We start from the raw sequence: 22,311 nt of genomic DNA, 5'->3' as shown, positions 1-22,311 counted from the left end.
GTTTCATTTTTTACATTCTTTGTTTTAAAATTCTACGGTGTTGTTGCCAAGTGTAAGAAATACATGGGCCAGGTCATCAGCTGGTGTAGACTGGCACAGCTACGCTGAAGTGGAGCTATACTGATTTACACCGGTGGAGAATCTGTCCCGTACATATTTTAATAAGATATTTTGTGATTGTATCACTTTCAAGGGTCCTAAGATTAAAAAAAATTTACAGTGCATTCAGCCCAAAGCTTGGCTGCTGCTGTTGAACTTTAAACATGTTGCTGTAGTATTACCAGGCAGTCACTCTCGCGAGGCCCTGTACACCCAGCGGCACACTGGTTATGACAACAGTCACTGGGCACCCTTCCTCTGCATCGGCCTGAACACTGCTGGGCACAGATGACTTTTGTTACTGAAAGACAGAAAAAAAACGAATTAAAATACATATTTGCTAAACCAAGATTGACAATAAGAAGAAAACTCCAGATAAAGAACACATAGGTAGAGCCTCTCACGAGACATCAGTTTCAACTCTCATCATTAAGCAAAATTTGTGGGATGGAGAGGCCAGAAGGGAGTTTCTGAGCTTTTCCTCACCAATGTATTAGAGCCAAATTCAACTCTCAGTTACCCTGCAGTAAGGCATCAATTCTGCAAGGCACTGAACACTCTGGCCCTGATCCAGAAAAGCACAGTTAAGCAAAGTTAAGGATAGGCTTACATGCTTTGTGGGAAAGGCGCCAGTGCTCAGCACCTTGCTAAATCAGGAATAACTTCATTGGCATCAGTGGAGTCACTCCCAATTTACAATGGCATCAGACAGCAGAATCTAACCTTCGTAGCTAAGTTTTACTGAGATAATAAAATATCAGTTGATGCTACCCAGAGCCGCCCCTGGGCCCTGCAGGGGCCCCGACGAGAATGTCAGAGCCCCCAGCCCCGCCCCCCATGGACAGAGCTAAAGCGGCATGGCTCAGGCGGGTCCTGAGCTCCTCCCACTCAGAGCCACATGGTAAGGTCGCTGCAGCGCTGTCCAGGGTCGCTCCTGGACGGGGCGTGCTGAGGCTCCGGGAGACAGGGGGTGGCAGGGGTAAGCAGCATGGCAGGGGACCTGGGGGGGTTGAATAAAGGGCAGGGAGTCCCAGGGACAGTCAGGGGACAGGGAGGGGGCAGAGGTTCGGAGGGGGGGCGGTCAGGGGATGGGGAACAGGGGGTTGGATCGTGGGCATTCCGGGGGTCTGTCAGGACTTGGCGGGGGGTGGTGAATAGGGGTTGGGGGGACAGGGAGCAGGGGGGGTTCATGGGGGTGTGGGGTCCCGGGGTGGTGGCTGGGGGAGTTTCGGGGGGCGCTCAGGGGACAAGTCTGGGGGCAGGAAGTGGGTGAGGGTCAGATAGGGGGCAGGGCCAGGCTGTTTGGGGAGGCATAGCCTTCCCTACCCTAAAGCTCTTTCAGCAGTTTGAGGCTTGCAGACAGCTATTTAACACAAAGAGCCAAGCTGTTATCTTTTCCCTTAGGGCTACCATCCCTTTCACATCTCAAATGCCAAATTATAGTCTACATTTAATTTCAGTGCCATAGGGAAGCTCATGTTAGGGGAGGGTAGCTTCATTTAAAATTAGCCACTTTAGATTAACATTGATAGAGCCAAGAGAGCCATGGGGGAGGGATCACATGAGAAGAGGAATATTCTACACCACCTACCTCCTTTCCAACCCTACCAAGGGAGACCTCCCTCCCCTGCATTCCCCGAGGCTCCAGAGGGGTGAATTCACTACTTCTCAAACTTTTGTACTGGTGATTCCTTTCACATAGCAAACCGCTGAGGCCCCCACCCCCTTTATAAATGAAAAACACTTTTTCACATGCATGTGCTATTTTGAGCATTTCAGTTTTCACAACATAGGCTCATCCCAGATTCTGGAACAAGCTCAAATACTCAGTTCGTGGCGTATGTACATAAGCTATACTAAAGACAAACCCACAGTAACTGTCTCCAGTTTGTGAGGGACCCCATGGAGCCAGTCTATAGGAAACAGATACATTCATGGAGATTAAGTCCATTAATGGCTATTAGCCAGGATACCTAAGGAATGGTGTCCCTAGCCTTTGTTTGTCAGAGGGTGGAGATGGATGGCAGGAGATAGATCACTTGATCATTACCTGTTAGGTTCACTCCCTCTGGGGCACTTGGCATTGGCCACTGTCGGTAGACAGGATACTGGGATGGATGGACCTTTGGTCTGACCCAGTATGGCCATTCTTATGTTCTAAGCTAAATGAACCCAAAGTTATGGAGACAGATATGAGTCAAGGAAGCCAGCAGAGTACCAGAAACCTGGAAAAATTTCTGACTGTATGGGCTCAGGCGTTTGGTAGCAAATATTTGGCCACACACTTCTGAAACCCCATACCATGTTCAGGTTTTGGCAGACTAATTTCAGCTTTTTAATTTAAAAAACCACAACAAATTTTGAAGGAAAGCTTTAGTGCCTTTTAGCACTAGCTGATGCTGAAAACCAGTGATATCTTGTAAAGGTGACTTGAAAAGAAGTTCTCTCAAAACTGGGTTTGTGCTAAATCAGGGGTCGGCAACCTTTCAGCAGTGGTGTGCCGAGTCTTCATTTAGTCACTCTAATTTAAGGTTTCAGCAGTGGTGTGCCGAGTCTTCATTTAGTCACTCTAATTTAAGGTTTCACGTGCCAGTAATACATTTTAACCTTTTTAGAAGGTCTCTTTCTAGAAGTCTATAATAAATAACTAAACTATTGTTGTATGTAAAGTAAATAAGGTTTTTAAAATGTTTAAGAAGCTTCATTTAAAATTAAATTAAAATGCAGAGCCCCCCAGACCGGTGGCCAGGACCCGGGCAGTGTGAGTGCCACTGAAAATCAGCTCGCATGCCGTCTTCGGCACCCGTGCCATAGGTTGCCTACCCCTGTGCTAAATGTTTATTTTTCCCAGGGCCGCCCGGGGGCTGGGAGGGACAGACAAGTGGGGCAATTTGCCCTAGGCCCCACAGGGTCCCCCATGAGAATATAGTATTCTATAGTACTGCAACTTTTTTTAATGGAAGGGGCCCCTGAAATTGCTTTGCCCCAGGCCCCCTGAATCCTCTGGGTGGCCCTGGTGCTACCTTTGAGATATCAACTTGTTGGGAAGACCAGCTTTATATTAACAGTACATACTCTTTGTGTCATTAAAGTTCCTGTTAAGTCAGGGGTGGCCAATAATTTTCACAGGGGGTCCACTCCACAGGGCGTAAGTTGTGACAGGCTGCACATTTCTACTATATTAATGGAGGTGTGTGGGTTCAGGGAGGGAGTTTGGGTGCAGGAGGGAGCTCTGGGCTGGGGCAGGGGATTAGGGTGCAGGAGAGGGTACAGGATCTGGGAGGGAGTTGCAGGAGGGAGCTCCAGGCTGGTGAAGAGTGTTGGAGTGCAGGAGAGATTGTGGGCTCTGGGAGGGAGTTTTGTGCAGGAGGGGGCTCCGGTCTGGGGCAGTGGATTGGGGTGCAGAGTCTGGGAGGGACTTTGGGTGCAGGAGGGGGGTCTGACCGGGCGAGGCGGCTCCCAGCCGGTGTCACAGCAGGGCTCAGGCAGGCAGGCAGGCTGCCTGCCTGGGGGGGAGGGATAGCTCAGTGGTTTGAGCATTGGCCTGCTAAACCCAAGGTTGTGAGTTCAATCCTTGAGGAGGCCACTTAGGGATCTGGGGCAAAAACTGGTCCTGCTAGTGAAGGCAGGGGGCTGCTCAATGACCTTTCAAGGTCCCTTCCAGTTCTAGGAGATTGGTATATGCACACTGTGGTCTCACGCTGCTTCTAGAAGTGGCTGCGGCCGGCTGCTGCTGGCACGTCTCCGTGTGCCCCTTTGGGGGAGAGGGACAATGGGTCTCTATGCACTGCCCTCGCCCACAAGCACCAGCCCCGGAGCTCCCATTGGCCGGTTTCTGGGCAATGAGAGCTGTGAGGATGGTGCTGGGGGCGGGGGCAGCACACGGAGCCGCCTTCCCCCCAACTGGGGCGCACAGAGACTTGCCAGCAGCAGCCGGCTGCTTCCGGGAACAGCGTGGGGCCACGGTAGGCAGGCAGCCTGCCTGAGCCCTGCTGTGCTGCGGCACTTTTAGTGGCCCGGACTCGGAGATCGTGAGGGGGCAGAGGAGGCCAGACAGAAATGTTAGTCATGGCGGGCCAGACAGAAATGTTAGATGGGCCGAATCTGGCTCACAGGCCATATTTTGCCCACCCTGTGATAAGTATACTAAACACATTCCTGATGTTGGGAGAGGAACACTTCTCCCGCAAATTATTTCATATGCCTTCTACGCTTTTTTTTAAACTTCAATACTTGGGCTAAGTTTTCCTCTCTGTTATGCAGCTCACCAATATAACCAAGAGGAAAATTTTGGACCAGAAGCTGTTTCTAATACGAAAGCAATCACCTGCGACAATTTTTTAGTATCAAAATCATCTGGACTAGAATAGTGAAAAAAAAAAATCACTCATTGACTAATGTGGGTTTGCACCACTGCCCTGGGAAGGACAGAACCAGAACTGCTCAACTATGCATCCTTCATGGTGAACTGATTTTCCTTAGATTCAACGGGGAGGTGCCTGTGCCTTTTGAGCAGGAGGATTTGATTTCTAACGCGCTGAGTGGTCACAGTGTACAGCAGGGGTTCTCAACCTTTTTCTTTCTGAGGCCTGTCCCAACATGCTATAAAAACTCCACAGCCCACCTGAGCCATAATAGCTGGTTTTCTGCATGTAAAAGCCAGGGCCGGCATTAGGGGGTAGAAAGCCGGACAATTGCCTGGGACCTCATGCCACAGGGGTCCCCGCAGAGCTACACTGCTCAGGCTTCGGCTTCAGCCTTCAGTGGTGGGGCTCAGGGCCCTGGGCTTCAGCCCCAGGCGGTGGGGCTTTGGCTTTCTGCCCTGGGCCCCAGTGAGTCTAATGCTGGCCCTGCTTGGCAGCCCCCCTGAAACCTGCTCACTCCCCCCACCCCAAGGGGCCGCAGACCCCTGGTTGAGAACGACTGGTGTACAGCATGGTGTCAACTATAAAGTTCCCAAATGGGCACAGAGTAGTTAAAATATTTTAAAAATTCTTGTAACTCAGAAATAGTCACACTGCAGTTCAATCACAGTTAACACTTAAATCATCAGAGAATGGCACTGTGCTACAGGGTAATCAGCCAGCATAGGCTTGTTTCTTTCCTCTTCTATTTTTTTGTCTTAATTTGTTATTATTTACTTTTTCTTTCTGTTAAACTTTTGCACCTAAGCTTTATTATTTTGTGATCTCATATTTGTAATCAAATACTACGTTTTCAAGGAAACATATTATCTCCAAAATACACATAACTGGTGTAGCAGCAACTCCTCCACACAACCAGAAACAGTGGGATAAAAGACACATTGTTTTATAACAGAGTTTTCATATTATTTTTGTAAGCATCAGCAGGGGTGTAAAACAGCTCATCATTCTGAGAACAATTGACAAAAGCTTCCCACTGGAGGTCTATCATGGCAAATGTTTGTGTTTTGTGCAGTATCTTCCACATTTTTTCAAGGATGGAAACAAATATGACATACAAATTTCCCATATATGGGATGCATTTCTGATAGGCCAGATTCATAAAAGGCTCAATAAAATGAGTGTTAATTGCTAAATAAGCCCCATCCTGCCAACGCATGTGTACACGCTTAACTTTATGTACCCTTGAGTAACCCCATTGAAGTCAATGAATCTACTACTGTATGATTAAGCACATGCATAAATGTTTGCAGGATCAGGATCTAAATTTCTTAAGCCTAAAGGTTAGTATTACCTCTGGACACCATGTTAACAGTGGACATGATCCTGCAAGTGCTTTGCACGTAGAACCACTATTTACATCAATGTGTACAGAGTAACTGCAGAATTTGTTCCACAATATCCAGCATAGGGTGTTTTATGAGCAGCTGTGAAGGATTGAGGAGTGAAGCCATTAGAGCTGGCTGAAAAGTTTTGAAACTGATGAAAAAATGAGGGGGGGGGGTGAGAGAAGGAGAATATTTGAGTGTTTTTTTCCCCAATCTGCTCTAGAAGCTATGTATATCTGACCTGATAACTGAATTGTGAGCAAGATGCTCAGATTTAAATACATTTGTAGGGCTGGATTTTGCTGTCACTTATGTAGATTTAAATCAAAAGTACTTCCACTGAACTCAGTGGAATTATGCTAGTGTAAAGCTGGTATGAGAGAAGAATAAGGACCTATAGCATTTCCCTGAATGCAGACTACACATATTATAAAGCAGTGAAATAATAAACTATCAAAAGAAACAAAAAGTATCCAAAGTACATTCCCCATCAGTCTTTATATACTGAAAAGTAAAAATGGCTAGGGAGCAGCTCTGCAGAAAAGGACCTAGGGATTACAGTGGACGAGAAGCTGGATATAAGTCAACAGCGTGCCCTTGTTGCCAAGAAGGCTAACGGCATTTTGGGCTGTATAAGTAGGGGCATTACCAGCAGATCGAGGGATGTGATCATTCCCCTCTATTCAACATTGGTGAGGCCTCATCTGGAGTACTGTGTCCAGTTTTGGGTCCCACACTACAAAAAGGATTTGGAAAAATTGGAAAGAGTCCAGCGGAGGGCAACAAAATTGATTAGAGGGCTGGAGCACATGACATATGGGGAGAGACTGAGGGAACTAGGAACTCAGTCTGCAGAAGAGAAGAATGAGGGGGGATTTGATAGCTGCTTTCAACTACCTGAAAGGGGGTTCCAAAGAGGATGGATCTAGACTGTTCTCAGTGGTAGCAGATGACAGAACAAGGAGTAATGGTCTCAAGTTGCAGAGGGGGAGGTTTAGGTTGGATATTAGGAAAAACTTTTTCACTAGGAGGGTGGTGAAGCACTGGAATAGGTTACCTAGGGAGGTGGTGGAATCTCCTTCCTTAGAGGTTTTTAAGGTCAGGCTTGACAAAGCCCTTGCTGGGATGATTTAGTTGGGAATTGGCCCTGCTTTGAGTAGGGGATTGGACTAGATGACCTCCTGAGGTCCCTTCCAACCCTGATATTCTATGATTCTATGAAAAGTAAAATCCTCACAAGATCTTTAAGTGTCTCTAAACATCTTGTGTTTGTTGTTCTCTTGATGCCCATAGTAAGCATCCAATGTGTAAAATTACAGGGTAAAGGGTGTTCAGCCTATGAGTGATGGGACTGCCTAAGGATTCTGAAGTGCTCTATAAATAATTAGGACACCTCTCCCATGCTGTGAATCCCCTGGACCATGCACCCTTTAAAGGCCATCACTTCATTTTCTGAAAGTGGTCAGGACTTGCTTTATATGCCTACAGGGTATACGAGAGTGACTTTTTCTGACTATCTGGTATTCATGTTGGAAGGAATTCTACAAAAGGGGATTTAAAAAACAACAACACAGTAGTGGTGAGTTTCAGAGTAGCAGCCGTGTTAGTCTGTATCCGCAAAACGAACAGGAGTACTTGTGGCACCTTAAAGACTAACAAATTTATTTTAGCATGAGCTTTCGTGAGCTGCAGCTCACTTCTTCGGATGCATAGAATGGAACACACAGACAGGGGATATTTATACATACAGAGAACATGAAAAGGTGGAAGTATGCATACCAACAGGCAGAGTCTAATCAATTGAGATGAGCTATCGTCAGCAGGAGGAAAATTGAGACGATAGCTCATCTCAATTGATTAGACTCTGCCTGTTGGTATGCATACTTCCACCTTTTCATGTTCTCTGTATGTATAAATATCCCCTGTCTGTGTGTTCCATTCTATGCATCCGAAGAAGTGAGCTGCAGCTCACGAAAGCTCATGCTAAAATAAATTTATTAGTCTTTAAGGTGCCACAAGTACTCCTGTTCTTCTTACAGTAGTGGTGAGTTATTCCCATTCTCAGTCTAAAATATTAGGTAAGGAGTTTGTATGTTAATACACAGTCATTCTACTTGAAACAATAGAAGTGGAGAAAAATTCACATTACAGCTACTTCATTATCCCTTTATAATTACTAAGGCCTATATTTGGGGAAAAAGCTATAGGAGGCAGGAAAAGTGCTTCCAAAACTGAAAGTGTCATGCAAAGACTGAGCATTCATGGAGAAATGTCAGTCCAATACAAATTATTTTGGGGTTTCTGTGCTGTTCACCAGGCCCTGTTTCTCTCCACAAATTTGGCCACTCAATGAGGAGCTGCAATGGCTTTTGTTTGCCATACAAGAGCGGTGCGTGCATATACAAAAACATAGTGGAAGTTACTACTGCAAGGATCCTTATTAACTATCACTCAGATACCTGATGGTTGCTAGGGGAGCATGTCACCCATGTCTGCGGTGGGCTTATGGGTCCTCAGGGCAGTGGAGGGGAGCATAGTGTTCTCCATAAAACACTGGCCATCACATCAGGACTTGACAGGGACATTATTCAGTGAATAATAAACAAACAAATACCTAAGAGCATTCAGACAAGGATATTTTAAATTAATCTGTGGACTTACATGTCTGGCAGTTCTCTATGCCGGCGCCCCAACAGTAGTCTTCTGTACAATTTGCATGACACTTGGAACCTAAAATGTAAATGTTACATTGATAGTAAAACCTTTATGATGTAACATGCAATTGTTAGATAACACACCAGGGCTGCCAGGAACTGAATCTTAGTCTTTCAGTCACAACATATCCCCCATGTGCCTGTTACTACAGCTACAGGAGAGCTTCTGTGCCGCACACTGAATGATGAGGATAAAAATAAACATGAAATAGATACCCATTCAGTAAGCACTATCCATGCTGTGTACTGAATGAAAAAACAGTATATGATCCTGTAATTAATTGCATCTTAATGCATACACATATATGGGTGGAGGGGCAGCAGGAAGGGTGGAGCACGAGGGAGATGAGCAACATCTTAAGTCTGGCATTTCTTAATGTTTGATTGCTTGACTTTAGCACCGTAACTTTCTTCTAACATACTCTTCTTGCATGTGATTCCCTATGTTTTTAAAGAAGCAAATTGAAAAAACAGAAATTCTATCATATGGAACCAGAGTGACCCCAGCATAGGTCATTGGCAGGGCTGGGATATTCAATCCACAGCACATACCTCTACTGTTTGAGCTAATGGTGTAATGAAGTAGGCAGTTATTCTTTATGTAGATCAGCCACTAGAGAAGGAGGAGAGAGACACTTTGCCAGTGGATTTCATAACTATTTTGCTGACAGCAGAGAAATATTGAGACTGGATTCTATTCCAGGCTTTGGAGGGGAGTGTAATTTACTGGTTACAAACCCTTCTTTCCCTGTCCCCACCTGCCTGTCTCTGTCCTTCTCTGCTCCGCTCCATCCCCAACTTTGTCCCTTTCTATTCACATCCACTCTCTCCAACTTCTGTCCCGCTCCACCTCACCACATCCTGTATCAGTCTCCTTCAATTCTTATTCTCCCTGGGCCTCTCTGGGCCTGTTCTGCTCCTCGCCCCCCTGCTCCACTACCTTCTGCTCTTCCCCCTCTACATTTAAGTCAGGTTGCTTCCTCTTACTGCTTCACACTGCCTAGGTTCCAGCAGGGGAGGCATTGAGGGCACAGGAGAGAGAGAGTCTTCCTGCTCTTGGTTCCAGTGCTAGGCACCATAGTGGCTCACAGGACCTGGGAGAAGCACTTGCAAGGAAACTTCTGCTTAGCCCCTGAAGCTCTGGGCTGGAGAATACTCAGGGCTCATCTACACTTACAGTGTTGTAGTGCTTAGTGAAGAAGCTACCTATGGACAGGAGACTTTCTCCCTATGACACTGACAGACTAGCTCAGGTCAGAGACATAGGCCAATTCATTTGTGTGTGAATATGAAAGCAGTTAAATGTATTAGTATATATTTAGGCCAATTCACATGTGTGTTAACAGAGACCAAAGGAGATGTTAATTGTATTGCTTTTGCCTATCTATATCATGTTGTTTACTATTACATTACATTAAGCATGCCTGATAATTAAATAACCCTAGATCAAAGTTTGTGTTAATGTAAGAGTGTAGTCAGGTGTTAGAATTTCATGAAAACTAATGGAATGTTACTTGTATAGTTTTCACTTATCTATTCCTATTATAATGTAACCGCAGGCATTTAACTAAATAACTCATCAAATGCAAATGAAGAGGAGTGCTAAATTCAAAGCAACTGACCATTGTGTGAGTTCAGATACTTGTCAGATTGTTGTCTGTGAAAAGAAGCTATCAGTACTGATTCAAAGGAAGATCCTTTATCTCTAGACTATTTGGATTCTAACAGGGCAGAATAACTGAACGAGTAGACGGAGACCTCCAGAATTATTCTGTGTAGCCCTGGAAAAGACTTTTGGGAAACTGGCAGATTACTACATCTCTGCTATCATTTTGGATTTACAAACTTTGACTCACCTGTTATTATATTTTACCTGCTTTAACCTCTCAATAATTCATTCTTTTTTCTTAGCTAATAAACCTATAGTTAGTTTACTATAGAACTGGCTGCCAGCGAGGTCTTTGGTGTAAGATTCCGAGTACCAACTGATCTGGGAGTAAGTGACTGGTCATTTGGGACTGGGAGAAACTTCATGGGGTGTGATTTTTGGTTTATGTGACCATCATCACTAAATTCAGTTTGTCTGGGTGACAAGCTAGGCTGGAGAGGCTAAGGGGACTGTCTGTAACTCCATGGTAAGACTAGTATAGTGATCCAGGTGTTCACGCTTGTTATTGGCTTGGTGAAATCTAGTAACAGAATATACCACCAGTCTGGGGTGTCTGCCCTTGTTTTCTGACAGTCTGCCCCGAGACAGGCACTCACACTTGTGAGCCACTCCAGACAGCATGACAGTTCTGTCATCGTAAGTACTCCACCTCTCCAAGAGCTGGTAGCTGTGTTGACAGGAGAAGCCCTCCCAGCACTGTCTACACCAGGAGTTTGGTCGATATAACTGTGTCACTCAGGGGTACGGATTTTCTACACCCTGGAGAAACATAGTTATACTCATAAGTTTGTACTGTAGACCAGGGCTCAGTTACTTTAGGGGATGGCACATGCAGAGTCTGGTTGGCACACAGGAGTTGTAAGGAGATGGAGTATGTCCAGTACAGATAATATGGCTGTCATACTATATCAAGCCTCTTCTGAGCATGTGTGAACTGTGATTTTTCAGAGGCTTATAAATAACTTGGCTAAATTTGGATGAATGTTCAGAGGGATGGCAAAAGGCACATTCCTGACATCAGGGCAACCCCCAACCCCCTGACAAATTTCAAATGCCTGCTCCAAAGTATGGAGTTTCTCAACAAAATGGTTGAAATAATTATTTTAATAAAAGCAAAATTACTTACTTTCTCCTAATCTTGTTCTCAGAAGTAGCTCAACCTTTTTAGCTTAAACTTTTCAGCCACATGTATATGTTATTGGACTATTACCTCAGTTAAGAACGTTATATATAATGCTGAATTAACAAAGCTGATTTTCTGAAGGAAAAATCAGGATTCCATCTTTTTAAAATTGCTTATATAAAATAAATAAAACTAAGAACTTGCCAATTAGTGTTTGCTATTGATACTGTAGATGTGTAGGTACCGGTAGTCAGTTAGCAGGTAGAATTAGAGCCCTAACTTGAAGAGCATGTGTATCTGCAATCTGAATCTAGAACTGGGCAGAATGGAACATGAAATGAGTACATCATCTCTGGGAACTAAACACTGAAAGACTAACTGGCCTCCTCACCTTGAAACTCTGTATGGTTAAAGCTCATGGCCAGTAACATGGATAATAATTTGTCATGTAAATCAATGTTTTTGAATAATACACCACTGACAATGAAACAAAGATGACTGTATTTGCAAACAATTGGCAACATTTACTCTAACCACAGGATAATTTGTCTCCACAGCACTGACAAAAGTAGTTCTCAGCACTGAACTATGCAGCACACATACAATTAATGAAAACAAGTAAACAACTGATTTGTAGAGTTAGTACAGGGATAGTACCTTCCAATCCTTATCCCTCTCCCCTTATTTTTTTTATTGTTTTTGTTGTTGCTTTGTTTTGCTTTTTATTTTTGTTTGTTTTCTAATGACAGGTAAAATCCCAGGGACACAGTTATCTTGCATGCTCATTATTTAAAAAGAAAAATGGCTGCCTGAACAGATTAATCTGAAACTCACTACATTTAAGGAGTACACCTCTACCCTGCTATAACGCGACCCAATATAACACGGGTTCGCGTACAGCACGGTAGCAGAGGGGCTCCGGCGGCGTTTTAAAGGGTCCAGGGCTCAGCTACTGCGGGGAGTCCCGCTGGAGCCCTGCCACTGTTACCCCAGGGCTGCGGCAGTGGGGCTCGCCGGCGATTTAAAGGGCCCGGGCTCCCTGCAGTGGCTGGAGCCCGGAGCTCTTTAAATCACCGCCAGAGTCCTGCCGCTCCTACCCCGATATAAGAGAGTTCAGCTATAACGCGGTAGGGATTTTTGGTTCCCCATGACCGCGATATAGCGGAGTAGAGGTGTATTTCTTTCTAGGACAGTTTTGTCCAGCTAGTAACATGTGGCTCTTTCCAATCCCTCACTGCTAAAATAGCTGAACAAGTACCAATACTTGTCTAATAACTGACTGATTTACTGTTGGACCAAAAGGATTCAAGTTTAAAAGTTAAAGGTTAAAGTTTCCATAGTACTCAGGGCCAAGCTCTGCTGACTTACACCTCCTGCAATCCCATTGTCAACAGTGTGTGTGCATGCTAGTGCTTAGTCAATTACTCAACTGAAGTAGATCAGTGTGTCAATCTGTAGTGTCAAAAATGTCCAAGAATTAAAAACAAACTCTTTTCTCCCCACTTAAAATTTTGTGAGCTGAATTTAGATCTTACAAAAGGATTAACAGTACTGGCTTGGGTCAGAATTAAGCATGAGTACATGTCATGTAAGCTTTCAAATATATACCTACCTCCATGCTGATCTAAAGTATCGCTATTTATCCATTTCTGGTCTTAATTTTGCAAAGATTTCCTAATACTGTTAAAATATGTGTAGAGTTCATGATATTCACAAATAGGAATTAGGGCCTCAACCCAGCAACGCATTTAAGCACCTTGGGAGTACACACGTGCTTAAACTTAAGCATACACTTAAGAGCTTTGCTGAATCAGGGCCTTACGCTGTAAATTTAAAATCATTGGAAAGAAAATATGTATGCATTATATTGATGTGTGTCGTTTTCATGGAAGCCGCACACATTTAAGGCCCAACCCAAAGTCCACTAATATCAATGGGAGCCAATCCACTGGCTTCAGTGTGCTTTGGATCAGTCTCTTAGGTCCAAATCTTGGTCCTAGTAAATTCAATAACAAAATATAACTGATTTCTGTGTGAGTAGGATTTGAAGTCAATGCATTTACATAAAAGTGTTTGCAGAAATGGGGCTCTATAATGCAATAAGTAGTGCTGCTGTGTGTAATGGAGTGACTACTGTTTTGTTAAATGTATACTTACAATTAGCCAGATTATTCTGATATTCCAAGTGTATTACAGGTTTTTTGTTCAAATCAATAATGTCGTCCCACAGAACTGTGTCCATGTTGCACAGTTGTGGATTGTTGCTAATTTTAACTCCTCCATTAAGAATTTCTGCAAAACAGGACAAAAAGGAAGCAATTGCATTATCGCTCTCTTTCTTCCCTCATGAAAAGGAGATAAACACACTCATCAGATGCCATGTTAATGGAAACGGACAATCTACAATATATTATTGAAAGAAGACACATAACTAACTGTCGAATAAGGGCCCAGTGCTGCAGCCTTTGCACATCCAACCCTCTCCCCCACAACTGAAGCCAATGCAAATTATGGATGTGCACAAAATGCAAACAGGGTGTCAAAATCGGTGTCTCCATTTCTGGGTGCTCAGACTGAAGCACTTTGAGGTTCTCAACACTTTTTGAAAATCAAGCCCCCTCTAAGGTATCTCAAATTGGCACAAAAAACATCTCTGTTTTGGGCCAACACTCATTACTCTGCAATTCTATAGGGCCTAAGTGGATTAACCCCTGGAGCTCCTAGGCCTATGCATTGTAAAACAAGGAACTTTCTCTCACTACCAGTAACCTAGGTAGTTATAAAGTGGGCAGGTATTTGAATAAACTCCATTTAACTTCATTCAGAGTGTCTCATTTGGAACAGGACTCTAAAGGTCAATGCTTCTTAAATGAAGCTTTTCATAAAAATCTGGGAATTTGCTTCAAATAAAGTAACATTTCACAACTACATTGTGTGCCCCACCACTTCACCTGATAACCGTTTCATTGGCAGATTCCTGAGTCCACCGATTTTATTTATATTTGTGTGATAATTGGATAAAATTGCCAGTGCGTAAAAGTTCTCATAAAGCACGTTTCCTCGGATGATCTGGAGATTGTCCAGTGGAATGCTATCCACGTTGTTGAGTGCTATTAACACGTAGCCTGCAACCTCCTGTATGGTCTGAGGAAAATCAGAAGGAACAAAACATTTAGTGTCATTGTGTCAAGCTGTTTCTCTAAGCTGTTTGCTGAGAGGAAAACAAGATTCATTTGAAGAGATTAACCCCTCAGAACTCAGATCAGTGACCCACCCATGCATCTCTGGTAACCCACAGCTCTTTACTTTTTACACACAGGTGAGCTACATTTTATATAATTACTCCTATAATCTCTCTGCATTCAAAAATATTGTAACCTGATAACCAAGCACGAAAAGAACTGAGTATTGAAAACACATTATTTCAAAAGCACAAATCTGAGGAAGGATGATCTAGTGCAGGGCTTCTCAAACTTCATTGCACCGCGACCCCCTTCTGACAACAAAAATTACTACATGACCCCAGGAGAGGGGACTGAAGCCTGAGCCCATCCAAGCCCTGCTGCTCCAGGCAGAGGGGCCAAAGCCCAAGCCCCATCATCCTGGGAAGGGGGGACCCAAAGCAAAGCCCAAGGGCTTCACCTCCAGGCAGGGGGCCTGTAACCTAAGCCCCGCAGCTCGGGTGGCGGGGCTCAGGCTTTGGCCTCAGCCAGTCTAACACCAGCCCTGGCAACCCCATTAAAATGGGGTCACTACCCACTTTGGGGTCCCAACCCCCCGTTTGAGAACCACTGATCTAGCGTGTAAGGTATCAAACTGGCAGTCAGGAGAGCTGAGTTCTACTCCCAGCTGTTCCACAACCTTCCTGTGCTATCTGGTTGCACCATGCCAGAAAGCACTTTTTTCAATATATCCACTAAACTGTTTGTGTTCCTTTCTTTTCAATTCCCTCCCAACAATAGTTCATTCACTTGCGCATGGACATGAGCACGAGACAAGTGTAGTAATGGAAAGTAGTTCATGCATTACTGTCTAGGATTATCCTTGAAGGTCACTCAAAATTATTGTCTGGACAGAACGCAGCTGGCTTACTTGGTGCAGGAACATATTACACAAGTAATGATGGATGGTGATGTTACATGTTTTGGTTTCTAGTTATTAGGGAGATTACATCTTTTGCCAGGTATCACCAAGGCAATAGAATGCTCAAGCTAATGATAGGTCATTTTCAGTGAAGAGCCATCAACACTGCAGTTTGCTTCACTGGGCTGACAACCCTCAAATTTGGTTATATTTAGGGCACAGTGCAGAGCTTTTTCATTTCCCTTGGGAGCAAGGGGGGTGGGGGGAAAGGGGAACAGGACTGCAATACTTTTCCCATTTAAAATAATTACTTTTGAGCAGTGGGTGATGAGCATGAGAAAAACTGCTTGCTAGGTGCTGTGAAATCATTGATACAAGGACAGTGTATCCTATGGTAGACTGGTATTTTAGAATTCAATTCTGTGATGTCTCTAACTGAAGCCTGGTCTACACTAGGCGTTTAAATCGGTTTTAGGAGCGTAAAACCGATTTAACGCCACAACCGTCCACACTAGGAGGCACCTTATATCGATTTTAATGGCTCTTTAAATCGGTTTCTGTACTCCTCCCCGACGAGAGGAGTAGCGCTAATATCGGGATTAACATATCGGAATAGGGTTAGTGTGGCCGCAAATCGACGATATTGGCCTCCGGGCGGTATCCCACAGTGCACCACTGACCGCTCTGGACAGCAATCTGAACTCGGATGCACTGGCCAGGTAGACAGGAAAAGCCCCGCGAACTTTTGAAATTCATTTCCTGCTTCCCCAGCGTGGAGAGCTCATCAGCACAGGTGACCACGCAGAGCTCATCAGCACAGGTAACAATGCAGTCTCCTGAGAATTGAAAAAGAGCCCCAGCATGGACTGCACGGGAGGTACTGGATCTGATCGCTATATGGGGAGAGGATTCAGTGCTAACAGAACTGCGTTCCAAAAGACGAAATGAAAAAGTATTTGAAAGAATTTCTAAGGCTATGACGGATAAAGGCCACAGCAGGGACTCAGTGCAGTGCAGAGTGAAAGTTAAGGAGCTCAGACAAGCCTACCAGAAAACCAAAGAAGCAAACGGAAGGTCTGGGGCAGGTCTAAAAACATGCCGCTTCTATGCTGAGTTGCATGCAATTTTAGGGGGCTGCGCCACAAGTACCCCACCCCTGACCGTGGATTCCGAGGTGGGGGTTGTAATCTCTGCCATAGCTGAGGATTATGCGGACGGGGAAGATGAAGATGAAGAAGAGGAGGAAGACCTAGCAGAGAGCACACAGCACTCCGTGAGCCCCAGCAGCCAGGAGCTTTTTATCACCCTGACGGAATTACCCTCCTCCCAGCCCTCACAAGCAACTATCCCAGACAATGACGCCATGGAAGGGACCTCTGGTGAGTGTACCTTTGCAAATAGCAAACATTGTTTTTTAAGCAAGCGTTTTTTAATGATTGATTTGCCCTGAGGACTTGGGATGCATTCGCAGACAGTATAGTTACTTAGAAAAGTTTGTTAACATGTCCGGGGATTGAGAGGAAATCCTTCAGGGACATCTCGATGAAGCGCTCCTGTAGGTACTCCAGAAGCCTTTGCAGAAGGTTTCTGGGCAAGGCAGCCTTGTTCCGCCCACCATGGTAGGACACTTTACCACGCCATGCATGTAGCAAGTAATCAGGTATCATTGCGTGGCAAAGCATAGCAGCGTATGGTCCCGGTGACTGCTGGCATTCAAGAAGCATCCGTTTTTTATCTTGTTGTGTTATCCTCAGCAAAGTGATATCGTTCAGGATAACCTGGTTAAAAATCAGGAATTTAATTAAGGGGGATGGCCATTTTCCTACTGGGTTCTTGGACTGCAGCAGCTTAAAAAAAAATCCTTTCCTCCACGTAGCCAAGCGGGGGGAGGGGAGGAATGAAATGCCGATGATCTTTTTTGTGTTTGGTCAGCGGGGCTTCCCCAAGCTACCAGCCACGCAGTGGGTGGGGGGGTGGGAAGGGTGTTGATTAGCAGGGAGCTAGCGTGGTATTAGCCATGCATTGGGGGGAGAGGTAAATCACTGCAGAAGCCGAAAGACAGTGGCTTACCATGGCCGCATGCAAGCTGAATTCTGATGCCTGGACCTGTGTCTGTGAGATCTGTAACTCCAGAGCTGCAGGCACTCACTATTAAGATGAAAAATGTGACCTTGTAGGGAAATCACATGTGCTATGTAAGGTGAATAGTGCTGTTCACTGTGAAAGAGTATAACCATTGTTCTGTAAAATGTATCTTTCTAAATATTTATCTCCCTCATGCAGCTGCAAATTTTTCAACCATCCCTCCTCCATCCCAAAGGCTAGCACAGATAAGGCGGAGGAAAAAGAAGACGCGAGATGAAATGTTCTTGGATATTATGGAAGTTACACGCAATGAAAGAGCTCATCTGAATGAGTGGAAGGACATGGTATCAAATTACAGGAAAGAGGCCAGTGAATGTGAGGACAGGAGGGACACCCGAGATGAGAGGTGGCGGCAGGAAGACCGGCAGGAAAATCAGCGGTGGCGGCAGGAAGATCAGCGGTGGCGGGATGCAACTCTGGGGCTGCTGCGTGATCAAACTGACATGCTCCGGCGTCTGGTGGAGCTTCAGGAACGGCAGCAGGATCACAGAGTGCTGCTGCAGCCCCTGTATAACCACCCTCAACCCTCACCATGTTCCATATCCCCCTCACCCAGATGTGTAAGAACGCGTGGGGGGAGGCTCCGTGCACCCGCCCACTCCACCCCCGTGGACAGCCCAACCAGAAGGCTGTCGTTAATGTGAAATTTTTTTAATGGCCTGCTCCATCCTTCCTATCCTCCTCCCAAACCACACCCTTACTTCTCTCCCTCTTTTTATAATAAATTAATAAAGAATTCATGATTTTTAAACGAGAGTGACTTTATTTGCATAAGTAAGCTGTACTCGAAGGGGGAGGGTGAGTTGCTTACAGGGAATGAGTCAATCAAGGGGGGTTGGGTGTTCATCAACAAACACAGCAGTCACACTGTACCCTGGCCATTGATGAAGCTCGTTTTCAAAGCTTCTCTGATGCGCACCGCTTCCTGGTGTGCTCTTCTAATCTCCCTGGTGTCTGGCTGCGCGTAATCAGCGGCCAGGTGATTTGCCTCAGCCTCCCACCCCGCCATAAAGGTCTCCCCCTTACTCTCACAGAGATTGTGGAGAATACTGCAAGCAGCAATAACGTAGGGGACATTGGTTTGGCTGAGGTCTGAGCAAGTCAGTAATGTCCGCCAGCGCGCCTTTAAACGGCCAAATGCACATTCCACCACCATTCTGCATTTGCTCAGCCTGTAATTGAACAGATCCTGACCACTGTCCAGGCTGCCTGTGTATGGCTTCATGAGCCATGGCATCAAGGGGTAGGCTGGGTCCCCCAGGATAACGACAGGCATTTCAACATCCCCAACTGTTATTTTCTGGTCTGGGAAGTAATTCCCTCGCTGCAGCCGTTTAAACAGAGTAGTGCTTCTGAATACGCGAGCGTCATGAACCCTCCTTGGCCATCTCACGTGGATGTTTGTGAAACGTCCCTTGTGATCCACCAGTGCTTGCAGCACCATTGAAAAGTACCCCTTGCGGTTTACGTACTGGGTGCCCTGGCGCTGCGGTGCCAAGATAGGGATATGGGTTCCATCTATCGCCCCCCCACAGTTAGGGAATCCCAGTGCAGCAAAGCCATCCACTATGGCCTGCACGTTTCCCAGAGTCACAACCTTTCGTAGCAGCAGCTTAGTGATTGCTTTGGCTACTTGCATCACAGCAGCCCCCACAATAGATTTTCCAACTCCAAATTGATTCCCGACTGACCGGTAGCTGTCTGGCGTTGCAAGCTTCCACAGGGCTATCGCCACTCGCTTCTCTACTGTGAGGGCTGCTCTCATCTTGGTATTATGGCGTTTCAGGGCAGGGGCAAGCAAGTCACAAAGTTCCATGAAAGTGCCCTTACGCATGCGAAAGTTTCGCAGCCACTGGGAATCGTCCCACACCTGCAACACAATGCGGTCCCACCAGTCAGTGCTTGTTTCCCGGGCCCAAAATCGGCGTTCAATGGATAGAATCTGCCCCATTACCATCAGGATCTCCAAAGCAAAGGGGCCCGCGGTTTGAGAGAATTCTGTGTCTACGTCCTCATCACTGTCATCGCCGCGCTGCCGTATCCGCCTCCTCCTCGCCTCGGTTTGAAGGTCCTGGTTCAGCATATACTGCACGAGAGTGCGCGAGGTGTTTAAAACATCCACGATTGCGGTATTGAGCTGAGCAGGGTCCATGCTTGCTGTGTTATGGCGTCCGCACAGTTCACCAAGCAAAAAAGGCGCGAAACGCTTGTCTGCTGCTTTCAGGGAGGGAGGGGTGAGGCTGTACCCAGAACCACCCGCGACAATGATTTTTGCCCCATCAGGCACTGGGATCTCAACCCGGAAATTCCAAGGGGCGGGGGAGGCTGCGGGAACTATGGGATAGCTACGGGATAGCTACCCACAGTGCAACGCTCCAGAAATCGACGCTAGCCTTGGACCGTGGATGCACACCACCGATTTAATGTGTTTAGTGTGGCCGCGCGCAATCGATTTTATACAATCTGTTTTGCTAAACCGGTTTATGTAAAATCGGAATAATCCCGTAGTGCAGACGTACCTTGACAATCAGTAACTATGTGTTTGAACAGGTTTTACATTTGTCACCACATTTTGTATATATCTGACCCTTCACCTTCAAAAACAATTCAATTCCTTAAACAGGTAACTCATCAGACTAGAAAAATATCTCGATTAGCAGTTAACTTCTCTTGAAGTTGTGCACATCTCACCAATGCACATTGTGTGCTGGATCAGAGCAACATGATTAGCTACACTAACCTTCAGGAACGAAAGATCATGATTGCGTGTCACATATGTGATCTCCAGATTGCCAAGCACCACTTCACAATTGTTATACATCCTTTGCAGGCTGATGAAATGGTCCTCCATGTTCCCCAGCTGGGTCAGCCTGTTATTTGTTCCTTGGCAAACTGTAGGGAGAAAGAAAGCAGCATGAAACAAGGATGAACATGTACAGAATGGGCAGCTACTGTCCAGCCACCTTTACAAGCATTAAATCAGTATAAGTGAAGTGTAAGCGCAGATTGTAATGAAAAGCGATACCACTTCTCTATTGCGTTTCCCGCTATTTAATAACTGTAATTAGTTAGGAATGTGCAACATTCCTCAGGATTAGAGATAGATCAAAATGAATATCCCTCCATCATCTACTTTTTGTCATGGAAAGAGCCAATGGGCGGCTTCTGATTTTGGGACCCCGATCTAAGCAGCCTCAGTTAGTTTTGTACCTGAAACAAAATTAAAATCCATGGTGAATGACCATGGATTTAATGTCATCAAACTCTATTAAAATGGAACCCAGCTTCGAAAGGTGACTAAAAAGGATGGTGTGGATTTTTATGGCATTGAAATTTGCTCCAATTGCCACTGGGGGAGGGTAGGTGGGTTGTCTTTTCCTCTAAACTCCCAATGCTACAAACTTATCAGACTGTGTCCTTCTCATGCATCAGCTTCAGAAAAAAAAAATACTGCAGTTCAAATTAGGCCCTTGTTTATACCTGTGCAACCTCACAAGGCAATCTAATAATGCTTCACAAACATAAGGGCATAATTTGGCCTAGACAATGTATTACTGATGATGAAGAGGCAATACACTGATGATGATGCAAGTTAAAGACCCAGCATTACTTTCAGATCCCAGCTTTATGACTGGAAGTTAGAAAAAAATATTTTTAGTTTTTACTTGTGAATTAAACACATTTGTATTAAATTTACTGAGACATGGAACCCCAAAATGCTATGCCTGTGGTCACTCTTCACATTAGAACACATGAAGTCAGGAATTTAGAGCCATCATGTTCTTCCATTCCACTGAACAGAAGGGAGTGCTGACTATTAGCTGTTCAGGCTTGCTGCTGCCAGCCTCATATTCTGCTCAGCTGAGCCTGACAGAAACCCCATAATGCCTGGTGCATTAGGTAGGGAGCCCTAGGCATTTCCAAACAACTGTGCCCTGTAAGACCATTAAAAGAAATATAGGGCTTCCTTCAGTTCCAGCTCAAAAGTAATAGAAGCTGCAGGCTTATGACTCCATGCCATACCATGGGGGTCAAAGAAGGTCCTGTCCCTCAGAAGAGTCTTTATGGATTGGAGAAAAGGCATATTTTGAATGGCCTGAAGCACCTTTCTGGGCTGCTTTAGGCAAAGCAAGTGACCACCTGACACACGCTCAAAAAGCCAGAGGTGAGAGATACAAGGGTTCACAGTGAGGCCAATGGAACATATTGAGTTTATTGAACCCAATTCTCCACGCAAGCCGACAGGGGTTGTTTTGCAATCAAAGCTGCAGGATTCAGCTTGAGAATCCCAAACAAACTGAGTCCTGCAGGGTTCACACAGCTCTAGCCATGATAAACATTTGGATGCCTGATTGATGAGAGAGTTGTACTGACATACTTTTGCCTTGGAGCACAAACGTACTTAATGATGCCTAAGGGCTTGGCTACACTTGCAAGTTGCAGCGCTGGTAGAGGCTTTCCAGCGCTGCAATTAGTAACCGTCCACACCTGCAAGGCACATCCAGCGCTGCAACTCCCTGGCTGCAGCGCTGGCTGTACACCTGGCCAGGTTGGGGTGTAGCGATTGCAGCGCTGGTGATCCAGCGCTGCTCATCAAGTGTGGACACACACCAGCGCTTTTATTGGCCTCCAGGGAATAAGGAGATATCCCAGAAAGCTTTTAACTAAATTACTCTCTTTAGCCTGGTCTACACTAGGCGTTTAAACCGGTTTTAGGAGCGTAAAA

At 45.4% G+C, this 22,311-nt stretch overlaps 1 protein-coding gene across 1 annotated transcript in view; it reads right to left on the bottom strand.

Annotated features, from left to right (window-relative positions):
- The window catches only part of EGFR (epidermal growth factor receptor), a 260,822-nt gene that overhangs the window by 74,689 nt on the left and 163,822 nt on the right, over nucleotides 1-22,311 (bottom strand). Inside the window, exons 2-6 of the mRNA XM_045005882.1 lie at nucleotides 20,326-20,477; nucleotides 14,309-14,501; nucleotides 13,515-13,649; nucleotides 8,513-8,581; nucleotides 282-400 (exon numbers count right to left, since the gene is read on the bottom strand). Coding sequence (XP_044861817.1) covers nucleotides 282-400; nucleotides 8,513-8,581; nucleotides 13,515-13,649; nucleotides 14,309-14,501; nucleotides 20,326-20,477 — 668 coding nt within the window. The remainder of the gene's footprint in view (nucleotides 1-281; nucleotides 401-8,512; nucleotides 8,582-13,514; nucleotides 13,650-14,308; nucleotides 14,502-20,325; nucleotides 20,478-22,311) is intronic.

This window comes from Mauremys mutica, chromosome 2 (genome assembly GCF_020497125.1).
Source record: "Mauremys mutica isolate MM-2020 ecotype Southern chromosome 2, ASM2049712v1, whole genome shotgun sequence".
NCBI lineage: Eukaryota > Metazoa > Chordata > Testudines > Geoemydidae > Mauremys > Mauremys mutica.
Note: the sequence above shows the minus strand (reverse complement) of the source record. Positions and strands in the feature narration are given on the sequence as shown.